This window comes from Colobus angolensis, unplaced genomic scaffold (assembly GCF_000951035.1).
Source record: "Colobus angolensis palliatus isolate OR3802 unplaced genomic scaffold, Cang.pa_1.0 Scaffold126, whole genome shotgun sequence".
NCBI classification, from domain to species: Eukaryota; Metazoa; Chordata; class Mammalia; order Primates; family Cercopithecidae; genus Colobus; species Colobus angolensis.
This window is the reverse complement of record NW_012113808.1, coordinates 9395751-9423555: the sequence shown is the minus strand read 5'-3', so window position 1 is coordinate 9423555 and position 27805 is coordinate 9395751. Positions and strand designations below refer to the sequence as shown.

Genomic DNA, 27805 nt, shown 5'->3' with positions numbered 1-27805 from the left:
AAAAAAAAAAAAAAAATTCTAGCTAGGTAACATCTCGTGGCAAAGCTTCTGAGGCCCAAGGGGGCTTTATTTGCAAGGGAAATTAACCAGGGTTGAGGACATACTAACTCGGTGTTTCAGTTTTCCTCCTGAGAATATGAAGGGTTGAAAAGAGAATCCTTTTTCTGTCTTCAGTAACTAAGTGCTTTTCATTCCAAGCAGCAGTCAGCCTACCTTTGAAAAACTCAATCTCTTTATATTCTGTGTAAGGAATTAAGTATTTGACAGGACTCATGTGAAAACCCATTTCTTGAATGTAAGGACACCCCAAGGGAGACAGATGGCATTGTCCCTACACCCATGAAATATGTCATCTACTAAGGGTCAGAATAAACTGATTACAAAGAAATAATAAATGTATTGAAGAGTATGAGAAATACGCAAATGCTTAACAGTAGAACATGAGCAGCAGAGGAAAAAAGATGGAGTTTTGTCTGTTTTGCTCACTGATGGATCTATCCCTAGCTGTCAAAGAGTGCTTGGCATATGGTAGGTATCTGTTGAGCCTAAGAACACAAACCACATACCCCAGTCGCCTAGTGGTGACATAATGCGAAAGATCAGGAGTGGGAAATAGGTTGGCACAATCTGGAGAAATTAAAAGCAGCAAGATTTGGAGAGAATCTTGGAGAAAGTGATAGGCAGACACACACAATGGCTTAGAACAGAAGGTACACAATACATACAAAAACAGGTTAAGTATGTCTCACCAAGGTCATGCCCTTATAGCAGCCTTAAAAATGCAAACTGCCCTCCAATTTGAATGAATGCTCCCCTTTCCTCAGACCTAAGGCCCCATCCCCCTTATTCACAAGCATCACAAATTTAAGTATCACACCTTACAAAATGAGCTGACATTTCTGCAAGACAAACTTCTATTTCCATAAATGTGGGTTACTTTTTGAGAAACCCAGTTTCATGTAGGTATGCTAGTTTGAGGATTTTTCTGTGTTACTTCAACTACTGAAGTCTCCTAAAGACTTCAACTATTCAAGTTAAGCAGTTGTGCCATTTTTCATAGTTCCCTTGCTATTTTTTTGTTAAGTGGAGTCATTGTTCCTCTGGTACTAATTTCGCATCGCACCATTTGTTACTCTAGAAATAGCAAAACAAGAGAAGTAGGTTCGTGTGATTATAAATATGGAGCAATAGGTGGGAACTGAAGCCGCTTCTGGTATTTCTCACCAAAATGGCCATGGCCTCCGGGTCTGTCTCTCTGCAAGACGGCTAGCACCCCTGCAGACACAGTGCCGCCTCAGGGATGTGTCTGAGCTCCTGAGCTGAGCTCCTCTGCCTGCACAGGCTTTGTGAAAGGTTTCCAGTTCAGAAATACAATACCCTGATTTTAGTGTGGGTATTTCCCATGGTGGTTAAGTGATACTAAATCTTCAATTAATTATAGCTGGAAAATGTTTTTTGGAAAGCTGACTTTTACCTTCTTTCACACTAAGGCTAATTTTTAAGTACAGCTAAACAAGGACTTAGGCCAATCCCTGAACCAAAAAGCAAGGTATGAACCTTAATTTACTGAACCTCAAACCTAACCTCATTTTTTAAAAACTGAAGTGTTAATAACTTTTTTTTTTTTTTTAACACATATGTCTAGTGAAGCAATAGCAGGAACCAACATTTCATGTTTCCTAAACTGAGTGAAGTAGCACTGCAAGGTATTTTTAAAATGGAACTTCAAACTGGAGCTTCATGGATTCTCTGTCTCTGATTAACTTAGTGTCTTTGGGAAGGGGTGTGCCTCGGTGTGCCAGTGTCTGGAGTCCTCACCAACCTCTTGGACTCTGTTCAGTGGAAAAGACCAAAATTTGTCTGAACTAAAGAAATTATGTGTTTGTCTGTTTCAGGTTCAATACTTCTTCAAGATCTTGGATAATTAGTGGTGTGCAAAGTGAAGAAGTCACAGGTTGGGACATTTAGACAAGAGTGAATCACACACATGAGGAATGTGTTCATTCTTTTATTGTCCATTGTTTTAACCTGACTGAATACAAGATCAACAAGAGCACTGTACTCCTGGCAATTATTACATATGTTAGAACACGGATTTTGCACTGTAGACAACATTTAACACCAGTCTATGGGGTACTGCATTGCTTTTTATAAAGTTCAAAATAAAGATTTATTTTCAAACAAGTGACTTTGGTTTATTTCATACATTACACGTTTTCTTGCAGAAAAAAATAAAATTGTACAACTGCATAAATATAAAATTCTTCCACCATGAAAATGGTTAAAACATTCATAAAGACACAGCACCAGCATGTGATGCCTCCAGAAAGGAAAAAAGGAAAGTAAAAGAAAATGTGTAAAGCAAATTAATTAGCCCTGTCACTAGCCAAAGTGATGGGCAGATCCAGATCTCAGACACAGCTTTAGAACATACTGGAGGACAAGGGAAGAGATGTCAAGACAGCATTCAATACAAGCACAACACAACCCATCACCTTTTTGTGTTTTTCTGTAGTGTCACTTAAAATTTAAAGGGCAGTTCCCCCATGACAACCCCCCACCCAGCCCACAGGAAAAAAAATAATAATAAAGACCTAACACCACAGGAAAAGACTATGGAGTATGTTAAAAATGCTCATTGATGGGCCATTATCTTTGAAAGAGCCAAAAAAAAAAAAAAGAAAAGAAAAGAAAAGAAAAAAAAGTACCATGCCAGTTTTATTCCCGTTGAATATTTACACCTTGGACAGCAAACCTTGCTCACATAAAGTAGAAAACAGATACGATAAAACATGGCTTGAAAAATGACCAGAGTATGCACCTGTAGTACTGTACACTAAATAAAATACACAAGGCAGCAATACTTAGGGGCCAGAAACACTGCTTACTACAAGTCAGTTATGGAATCATAATTTACAGTAAAAATGGGCACGTCCCAAGGCTCAATTTTTCTTTTTCTTTTGTCATTTACAGTAGAATAAATATTTTGTTGCTATTGCTACACTTTAATTTACATTCTAACCTATTAAATGCAGAAAGCTAGTGTAAAGCATATAGATTAAGTGTAGGTCCCATACGTATGACAGTTTGTTCAAGACTAGTAGGTTTTTGTTTTTGTATCTTTTTTTAACTTATTAAATGGCTAGTGGGAAAGATTTGTGCTTGTGATCAGCTCTTAACTTCAATTTTTACATCAAAACGTCCCTGAAAACGGTCTTTCTCACTGTACCCAATGTTCTCACCGTACGCCTTACACTCTATGCGAATTTCAGTGTCCATGGTAAGATTGGTGAACTGTACGGCCAGCAGGGGCTGCAGGTATTTGGGCTGCAGGAGTTTGCCATAGTAGGGATAATACTGCAGAGGAAAACCAGGGCTGTTGCCCAGTCCAAAATATTCCACATTTCCAATTTTTTCTTTATCTTCATCTCTCTGAAATCCAGAATGAAATGCAATTTTAATGGCTCACATCATGCATCACTATGTGTACTCAAAAACAAGAACTCAATCTACACAGTAGCTTGCAAACTACTGAGAGAGGAAAGAACATCTACTCAATCTATTCCATTGCAGCCTTGAGAAATGGTCATAAGAGACTATTCTCAATGTGCAAATGGATGGGGAAGCTGAGTCAAAGGCCAAATAAGCATTTCTTCAAGCCAACACAGCCTCCTAGAAACAAGGCCAACATTGAAAGTCAGAAACACCTTGCTGTTGGCCCAGCAGATGATATTTCCAGTGATATTATCTACAAAGTTTACTACTTGCCTCTCATTTTCTTGTTGAGAAATCAATCTCCATTACCTTTCTTAGTGCTAGCACTGTCTGGGGACTCCCTTTCTTTGTTCTGCCTTTCTCTCTAAACTGTCCATTAGTTTTTGGATCTAAAGGAAATATGCACTAATTGTTGTTACCTTAGTCTTTCAATGTTTTTTTTTTTTGAGACGAAGTCTCGCTCTGTCCCCAGACTGGAGTGCAATGGCGTGATCTCTGCTCACTGCAACCTCCACCTCCCAGGTTCAAGCGATTCTCCCGCCTCAGGCTCCCGGGTAGCTGGGGCTACAGGTGGGACTACAGGTGCACACCGCCACGCCCAGCTGATTTTTGTATGTTTAGTAGAGACAGGGTTTCACCATTTTGGCCAGGCTGGTCTCAAACTCCTGACATCATTATCTGCCCCTCTCGGCCTCCCAAAGAGCTGGGATTACAGGCTTGAGCCACTGCACCCAGCGATATTTCAATATTTTTAAAACAGAAGCCCAAGCCACAAATTTTTATGTGACATTAATTTTTTTTAATGTTGGCCCCAAATTTTTAATACATGCTGTGGGCCAGAAAGAAGTACTTCTGTGGGCTAATTCACCTCTCAGTGCTGTAAGCAAATATCCCAATGTATTACATTTAGATATTTGAGTTTCTTATGCCAATGGAGAAATTGACATCAGTCTTATTCTGATTACATCTTTCTGTTCTTTTAAAAAGTTTTACCGAGTATAGCTACAGTTCATCTCACTGAAGCTTATACCTGAAATCAATGTTTCTTATTTCTTCTATTAAAATTTTACCTGTCACTTAAACAGTCTCCTTCATTCTCCCCTTTTCCCCTGCCTGCCCTTCCAGCACCCCAGTAACCCTAAATTTGTCTTTACCTTGCCAGTGCACTGAACGGGAAGGACATTTGCGTTATACTTCATTCCTGGGTAAGTCTCCAAGGACTCATTCTTGGGAGGCTAAAAATAAAACCCATTATGATCAGTAGATTGTAAATGATTTCTTAAGTTTCTGAAAAATAAAACTACTCTGTAGTCCAAACAAGTACACACTGGTCACAGTAAGTCCACCAAAATAACAAAAGACATCAGGACAGCAGAATGAATGACTCCCCTAACCAATTTAAGGTCATGTTCGTAATTTTGTTGAAATGAAAACAAGTGCCCAAGTTTTATAATGACTACAATTAAGCTGTGATGCAACCCAGTACTAAATGGAACTTTTAATAGTAGCCCATTATAAGCTTTGCTTAAAGACACTGAAAACTAAAAGCCAACCCAAAATATAATGCTCATTATTTGCTAAGATTACATTACATGAGAAAGATGATTGACACTTCTGTTTTTATAAAGTGTGGGATTTCCTCCTGAGTCATGAATAAATAATGTCATCCTTTTCCCTCAAGCATGCCTTCAAGTAGGCTTTCCTTTTTTGTTATTTTAATCTCCAGTCAGGGAGACTGCCATTTATGGAGTGTTTCTTTGCAATTTTCTTAGGAAAGTCCAATATGTAAAAAAGGCAGAGGTGTCACTGCCCTAAGAGGAAGCGCTGTCTTGAAGGGGTGAATCCCCTGAAGGGACCCAGAGGATAGTCTGAAAATTACTGCTGTCATGAAATATCCAGAGCCTCCTCTTGTACACCCATGGCTCAAATCTATCTCAGAAGTGATGAACATACATTACTGGAAGACAGTCACTTGCTTGCTCAGATCAGCACAGCAAGTGAGTCTTGATGTGAGATGCAACACATACATAGTCTAATCAAAGTCAGATAAAATTTTAGTTCCACATCAGCAAGGAACTACTATTTTGGTACTACTCTGTTTTGGATGCACGAAAATGATTGTCTAGATTTGACTCTTTTGGACGTTTCTGCCAGCAATGCATTTCTTATTTTTAATGTAGAGAATACTGATAAAAGAAGTTGCCAGAATCTATCCTCAAAAGGTGAGGATAGTGAGGTGGTGGGATACTCTGATCTCTGACAAAAATAATTTCAAAATAACTGGAGATTTGGGTGGAGGTGATGAATTGGGCAGTGGCAATGGATAACCAAGTAGAGACCAAAGAAAAAAGAAAAAAAGGACTGAAAAGAAAGAGTAGCTGAATTTATCACTGAACCGAGTAACTCTAAACATGTGGGAATAAATCAATCACAATAGACTAGACTGCCTCTGTGGGGTCCAAATGTCACTCAATGTCTACGATGAGGAATGTCAAAAGCAAGGTACTCAGAGAGCACGGGATGAGTCTTCTCTTGGCCATGCCACAATTACTTTTGCTGCTAAATAGCTCATTGATCTCGGTGAAGTATTCTCTAGCAATATGAGTATCAAATACATTTTGGCACAATGGTTCTCACCATTTTTCTTCCATTATATCCTGTCTACGTGGAAAGAAGCTTAAAATCCTGTTAAGAGGTACATTGAAATGACCAGTTTTATAAAAACCGATAAATTTTCCAATCTTATGGAGAATATAACCTCACCAAATGGTGAGCAACGGAAATTTGCCATTTTTCAGTGATCCAGAGTAATGTTTATCCATTGTAAGTTGCAATAATACAAAAAGCCAACAGCATGGCTAGCAAAGTTCAGCCTAGATGATGTTAAACTTCTACTTTCACAATAAAATTCAGAAAAAAAAATATTTTTTCAGATTATCAGTTTTTTTGAAATGTTCTTGTGGCTTCAAGAGGACCAAAACCAGGCTGTACATGCAGGTGGTTTAAAAAAATTTTTTTTAAATCCATTCTTTATGGAGTAAAAAAAATAAAAAAACTTTTTCTTTTTTCCTCTAACCACTAAACCACCAGGGAAAAAATATCTTTTTCTATTTTTACTTTTAAAGAGTTTATGTTATAGAAACTGTTATCTGGATACTGAGAGGGCCAAAGACTCACTTCAGAATTCAGCTTTGCCTCTCAGAATTCCTTTAACTTTAGAAAATGAGATTAATGCCCTAACTACAAGAATTGCAGGGCGGATACAGAAGGTTTTGGTGTTACTCTACTGGCTGGGTTTCAAAATCATCACTGAGTATACTTTAAAACTATCTTACATTGTCTTCTCAGGTCAATCAAATACTTATTGTGAATGACTCACCTAATTCTCTCATTTAAAACATTACTTGCCTTAGGTTTGAAGCCTAGAACTCGGTTGAGCTTTATAATAATGCATGGTTTGCCCTCTTTGTAGCCATAAGTTTCGTCATTTAATCCAGAGCAATTTCCCAGCCACTCAAGCTTGAATCTGCAGACCTTTCGCTCTCCTCGTTCATGATTAAATTCTCCTCGTTCTTTGGGTTCACTGGGCACATCTAAAAATAAAAACACAACTTTTATATTGTACCAGCAATTCCCTTAGCAGTTCTGAGAAAGAAAAAGGAAATTTCTTCCTTGTCATAGTTACCTATTCTGAGAGTATGCTATTCTGCATTTAATGCATGATCTGAATCAAGCAAGATCTCCAGGAAAACCATCTCTCATCTCTTCACTCACATTAAAAGATATTTTACCAAAAGGAATAGCTGGTATATGGCCCCACACCAAAGCTTCATAGTACTTGATCAGCACATGATATTTAGTCTCTGGCAATATTTCCCTTCTTTTAAATAACGGATTACTCAGCTATTCAGAAGACTGAAAGGAGACGGATCACACTGCATGAGTATCACTCACACTGTCAACACCGGCTTAGCTCAGTAACAGGGATATTATAATGAGAATACAAAAGGACTGTCAATAATTTTCAGAACTAGGTATCTTTTGGTCAGAATTTTTGAGAAAGAATAGGAAAGAACTGGTATTTTCCTTTTCAACCACCACTTCAGGTTTCTTTTGGGACAGGGTCTCACCCCACGGCCTAGGTTGGAGTGCCGCAGCACGATCATGGCCCACTGCATCCTCAACCTCCTGGGCTCTAAAGATCCTCCCACCTCAGCATCCTGAGTAGCTGGGCGTGCGCCAGCCTCTGGCTAGTTTTTTAAATTTTGCAGAGACCGGGGTCTTGCTATATTGCCCAGGCTTTTTTGATTTGAGTTTTTGCCTTTTAAAGCTATGCATTAAGCATTTGCTGGACTGATAAATTTTATTCTGGTGTTTTTAATTCAATCCTCATATAAAAGCCAGAAAAAGACCAAGTGAATATAGAATTCAAAGTTAATGCATAGCATGCTGGAGGAAAATAATGCAAATACCATAATTCATGTATAGTTTTTAAGTTCACAAATTAACTATTTTCCTTTCGAATGATGAAGAGTCTGAATTTAGACTATCTCCCGTGAACTGATTCACCCTGACTATCCCTCAGGCCTTTTAATTACTGCAAAGTAAGATGAAAACCTCATTTAAATTCTAATGAGGAAAATTCACACTGAAAATGTTCTTTTAAATTACTAAATATTTCCAGAATAACTTAAAATGGCAATTCGCCCCATACTCTGACTAAGCCACAGCCTGCCTTATCAAGAACTGGAGTTGGAGGCCGGGCGCAGTGGCTCACACCTGTAATCCCAGCACTTTGGGAGGCCAAGGTGGGAGGATCACAAGGTCAGGAGATCGAGACCATCCTGGCTAACAAGGTGAAACCCTGTCTCTACTAAAAATACAAAAAATTAACTGTGGTGGTAGGTGCCTGTAGTCCCAGCTACTCAGGAGGCTGAGGCAGGAGAACGGTGTGAACCCAGGAGGCGGAGCTTGCAGTGAGCCAAGATCGCACCACTGAACTCACCTGGGCGACAGAGCAAGACTCTGTCTCACAAAAAAAAAGAACTAGAGTTGGTAAATGCTTGAATTGAATCAGAAGGGCTGATACTACCTAGTAAAACTCAGAGAGATTTTTATGTTTGTTTGTTTTTTTAAACTTAACTTTTCTGAGACAGGGTCTCACTCTGGTGCCCAGGCTGGAGTATTGTGGTGTGATCATGGCTTACTGCAGCCTTGACCTCCCGGGCTCAAGTGATCCTCCCACTTCAGCCTCCCAAGTAGCTGGGACCACAGGCACACACCACCACACCCAGCTAACTTGTCTTATTTTTTGTAGAGATGGGGTCTCACTGTGTTGCCCAGGTTGGTCTCGAACTCCTAGGCTCAAGCAATCCTCCCTCCTCAGCCTCCCACAGTGCAGGGATTACAGGCATGAGCCACTGCACCCAACGAGAGTTCTTTTTTTTTTTTTTTTTTTGTGGAAAGAATGAGAACATGGACTGGAAAATTCACAGTCCAGGTAGTAAGAGGGAGGACATGTATTCATGTCAATGACTTAATGAAACTAACAGCCTCTCTTTACCCTTCGTAAGTCATTTCCTTATCCAAAATGATCAGCTGCCTAACACATATTTCATTATCTATCCCAACCAGGATCAATAAAAGTATACCCTGACCATACATCCTCCTTCATGAATGCCAGTGCAGTGATAGCTAATCACACCAAAAGGTCCTTCTGACGGGAGAAAGCCCTATGCACTCTTCTATAGGGAGAACTTTTGGGGGCAAGATAAGGAAATAAGTAGTTGTACTTTTCAATGGATATAAGAGGAAGAAAACTGGAATTGCTGTCTTGGGTCTGAATAGTAAAAATAGTGCCTAGGCGTGTTTTAAAGACACCTTTCCAAAGCAGAAAATAGTCATGCTTGAGGCTATACTGTTTTTCACTGTGTCTGTTTTTAAAAAAAAGTGTCTAAATATGGCCAGAATTCAATCTTTCATTATTTCAGGATTATCTCTTGATCATTAAACAAAAAATAGAAGTGGGAAATAAGAATTAAAGAGAAAGAAAACTAGCCACAAACATCTACAATGAGTCTACTTACCACCACAGTCTTCAAAAATCATGTCATCCCTCTGGGCTGAATCTTTGTACTTTTCCAGGAACCTAACTATGTTCAGCACATATGCCTCATAGCTCTTGGGATCATTAGGACGAAAAGAAATTTCAGTCTTCTGGATCTGAGGAATCTGTGTTAATCCTAGACCAGGCAGAGAGGAAATCATTAGTAGGAAGGCAGCAACCAAGATAATTCAAAAGTAGACTTTCCACATACAAAACATACTTTGCTAACTCCACTTGCCTAAAAAGAAAGGGTCTTGCCTCCCTTGTGAAATCACTCCACTGGCATTTAGATTACGTAACCCCAAGTACCAATGACAACTATGCTTTAATAGCACAGATCAGTTAATTTCCCTAGCAACACCTCATGGTAGGCATCACCTCCATTTTATGAATGAAAACACTGCTTGCACTGAAAGGGTAAGTACCTGGCCCACGGTTGCACCGAAAGTGGTAGAACCAGAATTCCAACCCAGGTGTGCTGTACTCCAAAGCCCATTATGTTTCTAGTACCCCAACATGCACAGTTTTTTAAAATACCCTGGAAGGTAGCATTGTGTGCAGGTGGCTTTACCCTCCCTAATTGCATGTAAGTATTGAGCACAAAGGACTTCTTTTATAATCCTTATTGTCAGCAAATGTATAATCATTCCAAATTCTCATCAGTAAATGTATAATCATTCCAAATTCTCTAGACTCAAGCCTACCTAACAGAGATATTTCTTTGGATCTTTTAACCTAAATGGGAAGAATTTGGGACATACGTACAGTAACCACAAATGCTTTCCAATCCAAAAGTCTGAGCATGTCAGTGCTAGTCAGATAAAATTCAAAGTCCACGTGCCTTGGGTTTGCACTCTCTAAAAGTCTGTTACATTCTTTAATATCCAAAAGCCTCTGCCTTCATGAGACTTCCTAGACGGGTATGTGAACCACACTACACAGCACTACTCGGGAGCAATGGTTGGAAAAGTTCATCACAACTGCATTTTATTGTAGGACTGCCAAATAAAAGATGCCTGGTTACATGTGAATCTTAGATAAGCAAAGAACATTTTTTGTCAATATAAGTATGTCCCAAATGCTACATGGGACACTCTTATATTAAAATATTATTGTTTATCTGAGGTCAGGCATGGTGGCTCACGCCTACAATCCCAGCACTTTGGGAGGCCAAGATGGGTGGATCACCTGAGGTCCAGAGTTTGAGACCAGCCTGGCCAACATCGTGAAACCCCGTCTCTATTAAAAATACAAAAATTAGCCAGGTGTGGTGACACACACCTGTAATTCCAGCTACTCAGGAGACTGAGGCAGGGGAATCACTTGAACTCAGGAAGTGGAGGTTGCAGTGAGCCAAGATCGTGCCACTGCACTCCAGCCTAGGTGACAGAGCGAGACTCTATCTCAAAAAAAAAAAAATATATATATATATATACACACACACACACACATACATACACATATATATATATCTATAGATAGAGATATATACAGATATATATGGAGGAGATATAGATACATAGTTTATCTGAAATTCAAACTTGAGTGGTCACCCTCTATTTTTATTTATTAAATCTGGCAACCTGATTCTAATCCTCACTCCCAGATCTCCCCTCTGTGTGTGGGGCCCATAAGGGGGCACATCATCACAATCCTTGATAAGTGACTGCCCTGGCTTCCCACCCCCACTTCCCAGCAGGTCAGGAAAGCGCCTATGTCACTATCATTTAGGGGCTTGTCAAACGTGCAGTCTCACAGACTCCCCTCCAGGCCTACAAAATCCTAATCTCTAAGAAAGAGATCTGAGAATCTGTTTAATAAGCACGAAAAACACCCTTGGCTTAGAGCTGCTTCTCTAGGGAATCAGAATCTGAGAGTGGCAACAGTGACTCAGATATGAAGACGACGACGTTAACTAATGTGGAAGTGATAACTAGAGTGCAGCACCATTTGTAGGGCTTGAGAAGCAGGCATCGGTAAGGCTAGACTAAATGCTGTTGTTCTTTCTAGTGACTGAGGATGCTTTAAAAGTGGTTACATAATGAGACGGGCTCAGGGGGTTGTAGAGAGATGCTTTTTCACACATGTAGTCCCCTAGAGGAGTGGAAGGGATAGAGAGGAAGACAAGTATCACTGGAGCAAGGCACAAGGGTGCCCAGGGCAAAGGACTTTAGGACATTAACAGTCATCTTCAGGCCAGGTGCAGTGGCTCATGCCTGTAATCACAGCGCTTTGGGAGGCCAAGATAGAAGGATCGCTTGAGCCCAGGAGTTCAAGACCAGTCCAGGCATGCTAGCAAGACCCTATTGCAATTAAAAAAAAAAAGAAAGAAAGAAAAATCATCCTGAAAAGGATGATGTGGAACCTGAACATTTTTGGGAGACAAAAATTTCAACAGTGATAGAAATGAATCAAAGGGGAAGTAGAATTTGCTCATAAAAATCTTCAGTTTAAAATAAACACATTACAATTTAAAATTTTGTAAAAACACCTACAAGCTATAGATAATTTTTAGTATTTCAAAGCAATTTTAATATACCCTGAACAATGTTTTTCTCTGTTAAAATTGGCATTGTGATCATTTATGGTACAAAACAGCAGTACTGTAAAGAGAAGTGATACCTGCAAAAATAAAGGTGAGGAGAAGCTTCCACAGATAGCTAATGCTTGAGACAGCAATGGCAAACAGAGTTCCCCAGTGAAATGGGGAAGTCGGGTAGGGAGGGTCATTCCTGGTTTGAGTTGTAAATAAGACACTGAAGGCGACTTGCCCGGACCTGGAGGAAGTACACCAGCAGACCCAAAGCCAGAGGCTCAACAAAATTCAGAATGGGAGAATCCCAGAGGCAGGAGGGAATGCAGCCTTGAGGGATGGTCATGCTGAGGGGCCACCGAAGAGCCAGCACGTAGGTAGCCAGAGACAGAGGCAAATGCCTGTGCATCGCTCAGGCAGGAGGTCTGCGGGAACCTCCTCCAGGTACTCTGTGTGATGTTTTCGGGGTCAGGGACAGAAATGGACTTATGTGCACCAGGTTAAATAGTGTTTCCAGGCTTGCGAAAGACAAGGCAGGAGGGTGGTGGATGGCTAGATGAGTGAAGGAGAGCAAATGTCAGAAACCAAGGAGGGATCTCATCTGACCTTCAGGAAAGGTGTGGGGAAGAACCACAGCCAGGGGACCGAAGGGACATTGGTGTGATAAACAACAATTATGCAAGCTGTGGTCCATCAGCAGAGGGGTGGATGCAGCAAAAGCCAAAATATAAACAAGCCTGATACTGAGATTTGGAGAGTCTCACCCAACAAGCTGATGGGAGGAGTGACCCTAGAAGGTCATGTTGAGAGTAAACAGGGTAAAACCTGGATTGCAGAGTGAGTGTCACAAACATCCTTGTTCTCCCTGGCCTGGCTTCAGTGGGCCTCCCCAGTGGTTTGCCTTTCACTTTCCTGCTGCCTGCGTTCTCTCTTCCAGTGGCTGCTCAAGGTTCCATTAGTTTGATATGAGTACGAGGAATGGTGGTGCCACTTCTCAGATTCTCCCACACAAAAAAAGGAGAGTAAGAACCGGAGGAGGTATTACGCTGAGCGCTTTTCATTCCTTCATGATGTCAAGTCCATGGTCTCCACTATTAAAAGTGACCAGGGGACATGTGTCAGACTCAAAACATCAGCAACCCTCGCTCAGTCCTCCGGGCTCTTGACTAACAAAATGATACAGCTAGTGCACTCCCCAAGAGCCTCGGGGCTACGACCAAAACTAAGTTCATGTTTATTCATAGACCTGTAACAAATCTTTCTTGTAAGTGCCTCTGTTGTTAATCATCTAGGATATAGCTGGGAATGGTGGCTAATGCCTGTAATCCCAGAACTTTGGGAGGATGAGTTGGGTGGATCACTTGAGGCCAGGAGTTCGAGACCAGCCTGGCCAACATGGTAAAACCCCATCTCTACTAAAAACACAAAATTAGCCAGGCATAGTAGCACATGCCCGTAATCTCAGCTACTTCGGAGGCTGAGGCACGAGAATCGCCTGAGCCCAGGAGGCAGAGGTTGCAGTGAGCTGAGATAGCACCACTGCACTCCAGCCTGGGCAACACACTGAGACTCTGTCTCAAAAAAATTTAAAAAAAAGAAGAAAAGAAAAAGAAAAAAAAAAAAATCTAAGATCGCATTTGTGGAAATAATAGGTATTACTGTTACATGAAGTGGTAACACTGGCCCAGAAGAGAGTTATATACACAATTGGCCTCATGTCTCTCTAGACGGGGCAAATAAGAAATAATGAAAACCAAGTAATGGAATCACATCCCTTTCAACCTGAAAGCCCCAATTTTTCAGTAAGCATAGCTCATGATCTAAGCCCAGTCAAGTTTATAATGACTTTGTGATGGAAACATAGATGTAGGCTGCTTGAAGAATCTTGACTTTGCTCTTACAGAAGCATCAGAAACCAGTGAAACCAAGTACACAAGGGGTGAAACAGACAGCTAAGCACTGGGTCTTAGAACCCTGTGACTTGCCCAGCTGGATTAGACCTTAGGCCAAAGCCTCTGCCCTGTTCTTTCCATTTTAAGTGACAGAGAACCTTGGTAGAGGGAGCCGAGGAATGACAGATAAACCCCAGAAAGCTCAGTCATGTCTTACTCTCTTTTGTGAGTTAATGTTTCCCTCTGGAGTCTGAGGCGTCTTAGATGATGGTAACTAACAAGCCTTAATGACCATCCTTTTAAGACACGAAGCTTTTGATCCAGAAGTCACTTCCAGTAAAAAAGCAGATGGTCTGGGTTTAGGTCAAGCAATCAGCTCACACATACTTACTACATACATAAACAAACGTCCAGGAGGCCACACCACAGTCAAGTGGCCACTGTCTCCTTAGTAGCTCTTCTGCTCTCTTTCCTCACATTTCCGCAAGGTCTCTCTCTCACTCCATCACCCACTATCTCTGCCTCCTCTCTTCTCTTTATCCAAAGCCTGATGGCCTGAGAACTTCTCCTGGAAATCAACACAGATCAGTCCCCGGGTCTGTTCTGTTCTGGAGAGTCTTAATTAGGACAGTTTTTGATGACGTCTTCTCCAAACACTAGAAAAATTCCTCTTCTCAAGTTATTTCTCTAAAGCAACTAGATAGGCACAAGAGAAAGATGAAAGACCTTTGAAAGGATGTCCATATCCTTTAAATAATTTACGTTAGAATGGTCAGACTGTTAAGAAGAGACAGAAAGCAACGGGATTGGATTTGGTAACTTCTTTATTACAGACTGTTCCCAACTTACAATGTTTGCCTTAGGATTTTTCGACTTCCCAGTGGGTTTAACAGGGCTAGTAAATGCATTTTTGACTCACGGTATTTTCGACTTACAATAGGTTATTGGAACACAGCCTCATCTTAAATGGAAGAACATCTGTATTTTGAGGCGACACCCAAATTCTCCAACCATGACCTTCTCCAAGGGTTGCACAAATCCCACCTTGCTGACTGGAGTTCTCACGAGTCATATTTTCACACTAGACCACTTTTCCCGACATGCCCCTCTTTCTACTGTCCACTTCTTAAAGTTGTTAGTTATGACTCTGGACAAGGATGCGCTCTGTTTGCAGTGGTAACTCCCAGAGGGCCAAAGACAGCAGAACACCCAACTGTTGGCACGCAATTGCAAGTTATATTATACCAGGAAACAAATCTAACCGTTTCCCTCTCCAGTCTTCTAAACTTGAATTTACATTAACCACTCCAAGCTCTAGAGACAGCTTCGTTCTGATAGGATCATTTGCCTTAAGCTATACAGCATTACTTAATAAAGCCACTTGAGGCAGAAATCATAATCTGGGTATGTAAAATTTTAATATTTGGTTTTCAAGTATTTCAACTTTACATAAGATTTAGATTTAAAAAAAAACTTTTGGTTTCCCACTTGCTTTTTCAAAGACACATTTACCTGTCCTTGGTCCCCATCTCTTGAGAAATAAGGAAGATCCTCTGTGTTTAGTTTCAGTAAGTGTTGATAGCACAAGGGGGAAAAGGCTTGAGGGAAAGGACTTCATTTCTAATTAGGTTTATAAAGTAGCAAGTTCATCATTTCTCAATCTACATGCGAGTTTAGAGTTTAAAGTATTTAAACTAGAAAGTAGCCATTTCAACCTTGTACGTTATTCAAATACACAGCTGCCTGCACCTGTCGTTTAATACATCTGATGAATCACTAGATCAAATCTCTAAATAGAAATCATTTCCCATGGAAACCTCCAGAAGGTACCCATATGGCTGAGAAGGGCACAGGAAGCAAAGAAATGCTTTTAAATGTAGCCACGCACACAAAACACACATATCGTGTGTCTCCTATACATTCCGAGTTGAAAAGTAATTTCCAATTTAAAAAAAGATACAGAGTGGTATGAATTCATACATACTCATACATGTATATGTACACATATGTATGCATATGCACATATATGAGATAGAAATTTCTCTGTAGGACCTAAGATACTTCTGGATTTTGTTTTTTATTTTTGTTTTACATCTATGGGTTAGTATCAACTTCCCTAGCAAAGTAAGGGGAGAGGCACGGGAAAAAAGGCACCTTTGCGCTTTCTGGAAACCAGAACGCCTTTGACTCACCTTCTGCCTGCAGCTCTGCCTTAAGACTCAGGCTCTGAGATTAGCAAGGAATAAATCTCCCTGCCTGCAGGCAGGGTCACATTCACACCCTCCTGACACTCAGAATCTGCTCCCTTTACAAAGTCTTAGAAAACTGAATCCCTGGATTGTTTCTATAGCCAAACTGGATGTTTACTGACACTCAGTAAAGAAATCATTCCTCCTGTCTAAGCTAAATGCCATAAACTCTGCTTGAGGCTCTTCTCTGATCAGTCCTCTTTTTCCTGTGGCTGTATAATCACTTTCAAGAAAGCAGAGTTATTTAGTTCAGATGATCTATCTTTAAACATGCATATCCCATAGGGGGCAAATCCTTGGTATTTTGTATAGCTCATAATTGTGCTTATTCTCAATACAATAAAGGAAAGGTGCCACTTTTATAAAAGAATAAACAAACATAAATCCTAGTATTTTACATTAATTATGCTCAAGGCCAAACTGAAGAACAAGTACATATAGTATACTTGACTTATCTGGATATAAAACATAACATCTGTTAAGTAATATCCTGAAATAAGACACTGCATTCCACATGACATTTGGTAAGATCTACTCATGCATGTATGTGGGAAAAAGCTACCGGATGATATATCCCTGTTCCCTTCATCTCCCCAGCTTCTCACTAGTCTTGGCTGCATCCGACAGACCAGCTGGTCATCAGATTACTAGCATGAGACCACTGACGAATAGTTAAGAGCAACGAGTCCAATAACGCCATCAGATTTTATGACAGAAGTGGACCTGTCAGGCTACTGCTCTTTCCACACCACTTTCTATGACCCTTGGGCGAACGTAGCAAAAAATCCTTAAATGAAGCTTCACAAATCCAGCTTTCCCCGCACCCCCCGCCTACCATGGCTCCCACAGATTTGTTACCTGGTCCTCTTTATCAGGTCTCTGCTCTGCTTACTCATCGTACAATGGGCATACAAAGTAAAATCTGTTTTTCTGCAGCTCCAAGAACGTTTTAAAGTAGATCATTAGGTCTCCTGTCTACCCAAGAGATGACTTGCTAGTTGTACCCCTGTCTTTAGAAATAAATCACTACCTGCGTAGTTGAGTTGTTGAAGCCAAACAGTTGCCCCCACAAACCCTTTACCAAGTCACAAGGCTGGGCAGTAGCTTTTGGAAATCTAACTGCCACCAATGCTAATTCATCCAGAGCCTCAAATTCTGGGACCAGGTAGATAGGATCCATTTGAGGGTGGGAAGAGAGGAGGAGAGGGAAAGCGAGAGACAGCTGGGTGTATAGAGATACATCGTGTCAGCTGAGAGATTACAAAGCGGTGTACTCTTAACTGGACACACCTTACTGGCACTTGGCACGAACAATCCCTCCAAAGTATAAAGAAGCCAAATGTTTCTAATTTCCCCTTTGAAATGTGAGTGAGAGACAGCAATACAAGTATGAGGTAGTTTGGGGGGGGGAAATTAGATATTCTGAGACTGACATAATGACTTCTCAGGAATTTTACTTCATCAAGCTGAGATTGAATGATAATGGCTTGAACCCTAATGGGTTTTTTGTTTTTGTTGTTTTGGTTTTTTTTTTTTGAGATGGAGTCTTGCTCTAGTTGCCCAGGCTGGAGTGCAGTGGCACAATCTTGGCTCACTGCAACCTCCACCTTCCGGGTTCAAGTGATTCTCCTGCCTCAGCCTCCCAAGTAGCTGGGATTAGAGGCGCCCGCCATCACGCTCAGCTAAATTTTGTATTTTAGTAGAGACGGGTTTCATCATGTTGACCAGGCTGGTCTCAAAATCCCGACCTCAGGTGATCCGCCCGCCTCGGCCTCCCAAATTGCTGGGAATACAGGCAGGAGCCCCCACGCCAGGCCCCTAATAAGTTTTAAGATTAGATATTTCCTCTTCACAATCAAGATGAAACTGAAACTGCTGGTGGCGCCAGTGCGGTCAGCTGGTCTGCATCCACCCCACTTCTCCTGCCCAATTCTGGTTACCAACAACTCAAGAATATAAGCCTTCGAAAATGTGTCTGCTAGCACTGAGCCATCTATACTTCAGAGCTAAACAAACAGCAACCCAGAACCTGAAAAGAGAACAGCAGCATACATTCATACCTGCCTACCAGGAAGCAAGCCAGCTGGGAATCTCCCGGACACACCGATTGACACACAGTGACCTTCATTTCATTCCACTGTTGCTAAGTGAGCCTAGAGCGGGGAAGGGCAGCGGCGGATGTGAAGAAGAGACTTTTCCATTATATCACTGGACAGGCAGCAAGGCAAGCAGGGTCAAATCAGGGACAGGGCCTGGTGAGCCTGAGTGTATGCGTATATCCATGAGCGTGCATGCGCGTGTGCATGCGTGCATGTCCGTGGGCATACATGTGGGTGTGCGCGCCTGTGCCTGCTCAGCCCTCTCCAGCACAGCTAATTGCTGCGTCTCTCCCCAGATCCAACTGCATCAACAGATGAGAAGCAATGCTGCAGAGCGGCACTGCAGGACTGCCTAAGAGGGTCTCCTCTGGAGAAAAGCTTGGCAGCGGCTAACCGAACAAGTGTGGGTTTGTTAAAGGGAGAGATTGCACAACAAATACAATGCCATTTAAATTCACTTTAAAATGTTTAAAAACATGTTTCCCAAATGTCTCTTAAACATTTTCACGGAAAGCTAAGGTTTTACTGACTCCATGAAAATCTAAGTGTGCAAAGCATCCCTGTCATATCTGGAAATTCAGTGTCCATAAAGAAGAAACTGCTGCTTCTAGTAGAAAGATAGGGCTATAAAAACCCTGGACCAGGCGCGGTGGTTCACGCCTATAATCCCAGCACTTTGGGAGGCCAAGGCGGGTGGATCACCAGAGGTCAGGAGTTCCAGACCAACCTGGCCAATATGGTGAAACCCCGTCTCTACTAAAAATACAAAAATTAGCCGGCCATGGTGGCGCACACCTGTAGTCCCAACTACTCAGGAGGCTGAGGCAGGAGAATCACTTGAACCCAGGGGGCGGAGGTTGCAATGAGCCAAGATCATGCCACTGCACTCCCGCCTGGGTGACAGAACAAGACTCCCTCTCGAAAAAAAGAAAAAAACAGAAGTTGCTCTCAACAGCTACCCTACATTTATTACCATTGGTTTTGCCACCATAAAGTACTATTTGCTTTATATATGTCTATCATCTCATTTAGTTCTCACAGAGTATATGATTCCCCCTGCCTTTTTTTTTTTTTTTTTTTTTGAGATGGAGTCTTCACTCTGTCAACCAGGCTGGAGTGCTGTGGCAATCATGGCTCACTGCAAGCTCCACCTCCCGGGTTCACGCCATTCTCCTGCCTCAGCCTTCCGAGTAGCTGGGACTACAGGCGCCCGCCACCATGCCCAGCTAATTTTTTGTATTTTTTTAGTAGAGATGGGGTTTCACCGTGTTAGCCAGAATGGTCTCGATCTCCTGACCTCAAGATCCGCCCGCCTCGTAAGTGCTGGGATTACAGGTGTGAGTCACTGCACCTGCCCCGCCCCCCACACTTAATAGGAGACTTAAAAAATTTTTTGTGTGTGTGCGGACATGGGGTCTTGCTATGTTGCTCAGGCTAGTCTTGAACCCCTGCCTTCAAAGGATTCTCCTGCCTCAGTCTCCCAAAGTGCTGGGATTACAGGCATGAGCTACCACACCAGCTGCAACAAGACTTTGTAAGGAACATCACGTGCATTAAATGGCCACCATTGTTCAGGGCCAAGAAGCTGTACACGTTCACCATTTTTTCTTATATCTCACTTCCATTCTTTAGTTTAGTCTCTCTGAGATTTCATGTTTGGCCTCTCAGTTTATCCAATATTATCACCATACAGGCCCAAATACACTCACTGCACAATTGCCACTGCTTGATATGGCCACATTCACACGTTATTGAGAAGAGATCCAATTACAAGGAATTCCAGTGTACAAAGGGCAGTCAATACCCAGTCAGGCTGGATTTGCATTCATGCCTCAAATTCAGCAGATAATATTATTAGTAAGTCCTTATATCTTTAAATCATGTGCCAAATTTCACACCTACTAGGTGTATCTAACTCAAATTTACAGTTTTCCCTCTTTAACATGAAAATGGAGGCTTTAAAGATACTAATGTGAAGTCGAAAAATTGTCAGGGTATTCTTAAACACACATGTTTAGTCTGCATACGTAAGGAGTGTTTTCCTATGCAAAATACAAACTTCTAACACGTACTCTGAAAACTGCCAAGGAGGGTCCAGTTAGGATCCCTCAGGCAACACAGGGCCATAAGGGGTGGCCCAAGGGATGCACTTTGCAGCAGCTGGCACTCTGTTGGCCTGGCCTGATCCAGGTTACCATCAATTTCATATGAATGCCATGTCCCTTGGTAAAGGCCCCGAAAAACCCCAGAGGGTAAGGCAGGTGAAGGGGAGGGGCCTGGCCTAGACTCTCCTGAAAGGTGATGGGGGAAGGGATGAGGAAAAGAAGAGACAGAAATTACCAGGCCAAAGAACAAGGAAGATGGAGGACTGAGGACTTTTCCTGTGACTCAGACCACAGGACAGGAATGCATTTTTCCAAGATGAGCCACCAGCATTCCTTTGGAGAAGTCAGGGTTTGTCAGGTCAGTCCAACTGCTGCGAGCACACTAAATACAGGTACTAAGAACATGTCTTTTAGGAAGGGGATGGAAGGAAGGGGAGCAAGGCGCGGTGAGAGGGTGTTGGAAAGGACCAGGCACCTCTGCCCGTTGATTTTCAGGCAAGGTCATTTCCAAGTCCTTACTTACAAGGTCAGGCACTTTGGCTATTTCTTTTCCAAAGTGAAATTTTCCTTTCTGCAAAGGGCACAAAGAGAATTTTTAGTTTTATTAAAGGCTGACTCCTCAAAGTTTATATACTCAGTGACCATTTTTTTTTTAATCTAGGAAATTGAAGAAAATATTTAACTTTGTAGTCATATTTGGCTTTGAGTATAAGAATTATAAAATAGCAGCAGGCCAGGCGTGGTGGCTCATGCTCACACCTCCCAGCACTTTGGGAGGCCAAAGTGGGTGGATCACCTGAGGTCAGGAGTTCAAGACTAGCCTGGCCAACATGATGAAACCTTGTCTCTACTAAAAATACAAAAATTAGCCAGGCATGGTGGTACATGCCTGTAATCCCAGCTATTTGAGACAGGGGAATCACTTGAACCTGAGAGGTGGAGATTGCAGTGAGCCGAGATTGTGCCACTACACTCCAGCCTGGGTGACAGAGCAAAAAAAAAATTATAAAATTGCATCAAGAATAACTTTTAAATGGCAAAACAAAGAACAAAAACAAAATACCTGCACCAATTAAAATTACAACTAATGGTACCACAAAAGTTCTAGTAGAAGAGGACATGAAAAGACACAATGCTTCCCTATCACCGAACCCAACGTAAAATATGTTTCAGCTTCTCTGCGTACTCCAGAATTCTTGCTTCAACCTTTCCACAGACCCACCTCTTGTGGAAAACAGTTGCTGGAAACTGGATTATTAAGCAGATTTAAGTCATGTTACTTACTTATGTGATTTTTTTTTTTTTCCACTTCCCCAATCCCTCAGATCTAAATTTATCTGGAAATATTTTGAGTTCTTCTTACAGTGGACAACTATTTGACTTAGGGCTACACAACAATGCTTGCCACCTCCGTATTTTGAAGATCTTCCTCTGTGAATCCTTCCCACATTCAAGTAGGTGGGTATGAAAAGTCTGTGGCAGGCAGTGGCCCTTGATCTAGGCTGCTCAGGGCCATGTAGATCATCTGAAGATTGTCACCTAAATACAGCTGTTACTAAACCTTTGCCAAGGGAAAGCAGAGAAGGGACAAGTCATTGCCACCCCTCAGCAGCAGCCTCAAGGTCACTCATAAGTGAGAACCCAGAAGTTACGCAACGCTTTCTCTCTAGGTTCTCTAGACAATGATTTTTACAACAGCCAGATGGCAAATCCACGTTTGTGGCTATTCCACTGCCTTGTTCTACCAGCATCAGACATGATGGCAGCGGGCCTTTCACGGCGTTTTGTGACTGGTGTGGGCACGCGGAGCTCTACACTGATGGCACTCCAGTCACAGGAGGGACTCGTGTGGCAGTTTCTATTTTCTTATCATCTTCCTGTTCACCCAAGTTTTTAAGAGCTAAAGGAGACAGTTAACTAAACTACAAAGTGGGACCAGAAAGCCGGCAAATGAGACGCTTATTAAATCAATGGGTATAAATATTGAGAAGTGAGAGTGACTTTATTCAAGGTCAAACTGCAAACTAACAGCAGGTGGGACAACAGACCCCCAAAGTCATGGCTCCTCTCCCTGTGAGGAGCTGCCCATTCCACAGCTTCTTATCATCTCTAAAAATAAGTCAACCTTTTAAAACAGGAGCCCAAGTGACTTTTTTTTTTAAAGGAATTATCTGAGTCATAGCCCCCCCCTCAAGAAGTAAAAAAATGTCTGCTAGACTCGAAAAGGTCTGGAAAGGATCCCACTAACCAAACCCTAGAATACGAAAAATGAGAAGACCAGGGCCCCCATCAGAACACAATCTGTTCACAGTCACATAGCTGGTGGGTAGCAGGCTGGGCCAAGAACCAGGACTCTTCACCCTCACTCTAGAAGTGGGCAAATAAGATGTCTGCAACCCGTGGGAGCTCTGCCTGCAATGCGGGTAGGACATCTGGCTGCAGCCAAGAGAAATTTCTCTTTTTCCTTTTCATGGTTCATTTAAAACTATATTATAGAGCAATTTTCCAAATAATTTTTTCTCAACAGAAAACGTGACACCCGTGCTATCTCTGAAGGAAATGAAGCTATTCATGTTGATTTTACCTGGTGGGGCCACTCGGTCCTGGTATGTGGGCTTAAGTTCACTGATGGTGAGCAGCATCACTTGGATGGTTCCGATGAAGATGCCAGCCAGGCAGCCATAAAATATTACGTAGAATAGAAGGATCTTAACTGCAAGAAGAACAGAAACAAAAAGCTGTGATGCAGTCATATGCTCAGAATGAAAGTTTAATCTTCCCACGGATGAATAAACTTCCTTCTTGGTTCCCCCCGCCCCATGGTTTCTTCCCTGTCCAACGTCAAGAGAGTGCATCTCACTCCCACTGACACAGGGTAAAAATCGAGAGGCTGAGCAGCCCTCCACTTACAGTGTGTATGGGAGGTGGTTAAGGGTAGGAGGACTGTTCAGCTAGAACTAGGATCCTTATATTTTTTAATTCCCTAAATTGTGAAAAAAATGTATCCATATTTTTCATTCTCAAAATTATAAAAAAAATCATGAAGATCACCAATAAAATCTAGAGCTATGTTTGGATGCTTATGCAATGAATTTAAAATATGACAATATACTCCCTTAGAGACCTATGTTTTCTTTGCTTGCATATCCCTTGATGTTTAAATACTACAATCCAAGCTCTGCTGCTTCTCCAAATGCTCAGATGCCTGAGGGTTACTTTGCTGTGGCAGAGCAATGAATGCTGAGAAACCCAATGATGATATCCTCCTGTTTTTTTACTATCACTCTCCCCTTTGGTTTGTATTTTCAACAAAGCACACGCTGTCTTTCCCCTCGGAGGACAAGACAAGGGGAAAAAAAGAAAATTCTATAGCGAAAATGACCAGCACATTTTAATCCCATCTTCTGGAACTGGAACCAGAATAATGACTGACTGGCTGGGCTGCATTTTCTTTTTCCCATAGTTAACAAGATAACAGGATGGAGGCTGAAATAGCTGCAAAAGCAAAAAAAAAAAAGACTCAACACATAGATGGGAATGAGGGTGGCTATCAGTTACTGGTTTACAAGGATTATCTCCCTGATTAGCCGCATAGTAACAGGCTGTACTAGGCATTGCCTGGCAGCCCTGTGCCAGCCAAACAACTCAATGTGAATGCAAAACAGGGAACAAGTGAACTGTAAGGTTATCGAGTCAGAAGCATGACTGCACAAAGGAGCCTTAGGTTACTGCTAAAAAGGTCCAGATCTCATGCATTTAATGAAATGCCAGGGTACTTGGGGGAAAAGCCACTGAAAAACAGTATTAGTATATATGTGGTAGGAGAGGGCCAGGGAGGGAGTGGGTACACAACAGCAGGAATTAGCCTGGTTGCCCTGTCCATACATTTGAAATCCCAACTTTCCAATCAGGCACTAAAGAGTTAAGGGAAATCAGGCTACAGAGCTGTTAAGACAAGCAAAACACACAAAACCACACCAAAATGCTTAATCATAGTCCTTTTTTCCTCTATCAAAAGCAAAGAACAAGGAAAAAGGCAAAGACAGAAGCAAAGATAAGGAAGAAAGAAAAAGTTGTGTAATCCAGAACCACAGCGCCCAACTCAATCACTCCCTCCCCGCAGGACAAGGGTTAAGTGCTGCATTCTGTATCCAAGCAGCAGTAGGCAAATGGCAAACTCTGTGACGTCAAGAGATCTGGAAAATTTTTCCAGTGAATGCTCCTAAGAGGTGCAAGAGTTGGTGTAACAGTCAGCAAGACAGCGGTCGTAGCCTTGATTCTAGTTTCCTCTTGTTGCCCCCCACCCCCAACTCATCTTGGTGCTTTTAGCTTACCTACATGTGCCCCTTTGAACAACTGAAACATCTCTATACTCACTGCCTGGACTCCAGATACCTAATTCTAACAACATAAGAGGGTACACAACTGAGGCTACAGTTTAAAATACAAATAAGAGCAAACGAGAAAACAAGTCATTTTGCACGTACACTGATTAAGCTCAGAAACAGACAGCCTTTCCATTCTGCCCACACGATATCCTAAGAAAAGTGAGGAATGTTCCCTTTTTGCTCTGAGATCTTACTTGATAAAATCTCCCTAGTTCCTGCCATGAGGTCACTGGGAGAGTGGAGCACTGAAGACTAGAAGGAGCTATGCAGTGGCTGACCCAGACCCAGGCCACCAGGGGCGCCCCCCACCAGCCAAAAAAAGGCTAGATAAGTCACACCAACTAGCTGGGGTGGCACTGTGAGGGGCGTGGGGAGGCTTCAGAGGCATCTCCCTTTCAAGCAATTTTTCTTCCTTTAAAAAAAAGTAATACAGAGGGGTTTTTTTTGAAAAACAAACAAAGAGTGTGTACCCTTCAAAAGGTCGCAGGCAGGCATCCAGGCCTAACTGTAAATATAAAAACCTACCAATGTCTGTATTAACCTAATAAAAGGTGGAAGGCACAAAGTGATCTGCATGCTGTGATTTCTCCAGCAGGTGACAGGCGAGTCTCCTGCGTCCATCTTGGTGAAAATCTACCTAGAAGCAAAACCGAGCCAAGGGCATCCTGCCCTCGCCCCAAGGGCATCCATGTTGGGCCCAGCGCTGAAAAGGGGGCATTTTCTCCGTAGGAGACGGTAATTGCTGCCACCTTCTCTACCTAAGAGAGGCTCTTACAGTTCTTACACTGCCAGAAAGGGGCAGACATATCAGCACGAAACAAAAAGGGGATTTTTAGCACAGCACCTGTACCGTGGAAGATGGAAGGGAAGAGGGGGCAAGTACAGCAGTCCTGGGGTCTACGTTCATAAATCAGCATACTGATAGCTTGCTGGATAGGCTACCAAGACATAAAAATGGACACACACGGTCTCTCTCTCTCTCTCATGGAGGTGCTGCCCATTAAGTGTCGGCTTCAAGACTGAGTCAGTCCATACTGTCTTGCCCTCTAAAGCAAATATTATTCTAAGAAGCATGAAATTGGAATGAGGAACGATACATATTTTACTAAGGGGAAAAAGACAAGAAGGCAAATTTCACAATGTGCCTAGAGTCAATGCAGCCTCTGCCCCTGTGACGCAGCAGGGTCAGACCACCAGAGAAGGAGGCCCCAGCTAACCTTGGCAGAAGGGTGCCTATACCGCAGTGCACCTCCCAGGCCTCCCTCAAGTTACAAGGAGTTGCCAGGGAGCTGTTCATTCTACACACACCTCACAGTTCTTCAGGTTTTCCTTTCCACATGAAAACACAGGAAACTACCTTTATGCCTGAGACACCATGAATAATCTCAATGAAGCACAGTCTCCCCGAAATAAAATATAAAACAAAAGCTAAAAGCCATTAAAGAACTACATTTTCCATGGCTCACGGATACCTATGCTTCCCCGTTAACACCTTGGAAAGAGGCTTCACCTTGACTAACCTTGAAGTGTGATGCATTATTAACCCTTTACTTTTCAATCAAGAGAGACTCACAAGCTGCATTTTTTTTTCTTTACAAAAATTCATATATTCCAGCGTCTTCCATTTCAAAATGTCAGCTAAGCACTATTTCCCTGACTCATTCTCCTGCCGATTCCCACAGATCCTCCCAACCAGGAACACCAATCGGCCTCTGTTCAGAACTCCCTGAATGACTGCAGTGGTGTGCCAGTGGTGTTGGTAGTGCCAGTGGTGTTGGTGGTGATGGTCATGATGATGATGATGTTGGAGGAGGAGGGGGCAGTGATGCAGCAAGGGGAGTTCCCTCCCTCCTTCCCTCACGCAGTCACGACTCTTATAGATTCGCCTACAACTCTGCCCTTCAAAATGACCTTAAAAAAAAAAAAAAGTCACCCTTCCGGAGAGGCTGAAAACAAGGAATCTAATTTTCGATGGAAAAAAAAGTCTATCCAACCAAGCAACAGGCTGCACAAAATATTTTCAGATGAGCTGCTCTGCGTTTATATTCCCTTCACCATAATCAACCCAACCTACTGACTGATCCACAACTGTCTGTGTAGACCTTGAAAACAACCAGACTTTGCCAGGATTCGGGCCGAAGCTAAGAATCGCAGTCCTGAAATGGAGCTTACTGAACCATTTCTGGGTGGTGATGACTCCAGAGGAGGTCATGAAGGGAAACCCTTAGCCATCGCTGTGAAATACTGCAGTGTGTGGATGGATTCCTCTCCACCCTTCTCTTTCCTCTCTCTTTTGAGGTACGTATTTAGACTAGAAAAAAAGATGCTGTAACAGACAACCTCGCCCGCATTAGATTCCATTACCTCACGAGGTTCTCTCACGACCCCAGATCTCATTTTTTTTTAAGGACTCAGGACACGGGAGAGACAGATGTAGTCTCGCAGAGCCTGACCATTCCCAGGAGGAAAGGACTCAACGGATGCACGGTAGGAAAGACTGCAAATTACCAAGCTAAGATCGCTACGATACGCATAACCTTCTGCCTGTCGTGTTCCAGCCCCGATCCTGCGCCCCATTCTGAGGACTCCGCATTCCGCACAGGACTGCAAGCCCAGGCCGGCTCGACCCAGCAGCGCCCACCACCCTCGCCCCAGCCGCCCCGGCCAGTGCGGCGGGTGCGGAACTGGCCGGGAAGCCTGCGCAGGGGATGCGCAGCCCGGGAAAGACCAGACGCGGCGGCCGGGAGCTGCGGACCCCTTACTTACACCAACTGCCACCGGTCCTGCCCAAAAACTCCTTCTTCTCTGAGTTCCAGATGAATTTCTTCCAACTGCCCTCCTCCTTGGCTTTCCCGCGGGCCATGGCGATGGCGGGTCAGCAGCTGCCGCCGTCCGGAGGGTGGGTGGCTGCTGCGCGCGCCCTGGCGTCCTCTGCGCC

The 27805-nt window shown here is 42.6% G+C and overlaps 2 protein-coding genes across 5 annotated transcripts in view; one reads left to right on the top strand and one right to left on the bottom strand.

Annotated features, from left to right (window-relative positions):
• The window catches only part of NME7 (NME/NM23 family member 7), a 236397-nt gene extending 234213 nt beyond the window's left edge, over positions 1-2184 (top strand). For both annotated transcript variants that reach the window (XM_011933423.1, XM_011933424.1), the window contains exon 12: positions 1896-2184. In XM_011933423.1, the coding sequence (XP_011788813.1) occupies positions 1896-1928 (33 nt within the window). In that variant the 3' untranslated portion in view covers positions 1929-2184. The remainder of the gene's footprint in view (positions 1-1895) is intronic.
• Positions 1999-27805, bottom strand: ATP1B1 (ATPase, Na+/K+ transporting, beta 1 polypeptide). Of its 3 annotated transcripts, none has more exons than XM_011933425.1 (6): positions 27634-27805; positions 23064-23192; positions 9582-9737; positions 6904-7088; positions 4650-4730; positions 1999-3432 (listed from the first exon to the last, which is right to left on the bottom strand). In XM_011933425.1, exons 1-6 carry the CDS (start codon positions 27728-27730, stop codon positions 3169-3171), a joined length of 912 nt encoding a protein of 303 aa, XP_011788815.1. In that variant the 5' UTR covers positions 27731-27805; the 3' UTR covers positions 1999-3168. The 3 variants fall into 3 exon arrangements, with proteins under 3 accessions (XP_011788815.1, XP_011788817.1, XP_011788816.1); XM_011933427.1 differs by lacking the exon at positions 27634-27805 and adding an exon at positions 26441-26603; XM_011933426.1 differs by lacking the exon at positions 27634-27805 and adding an exon at positions 23868-23967.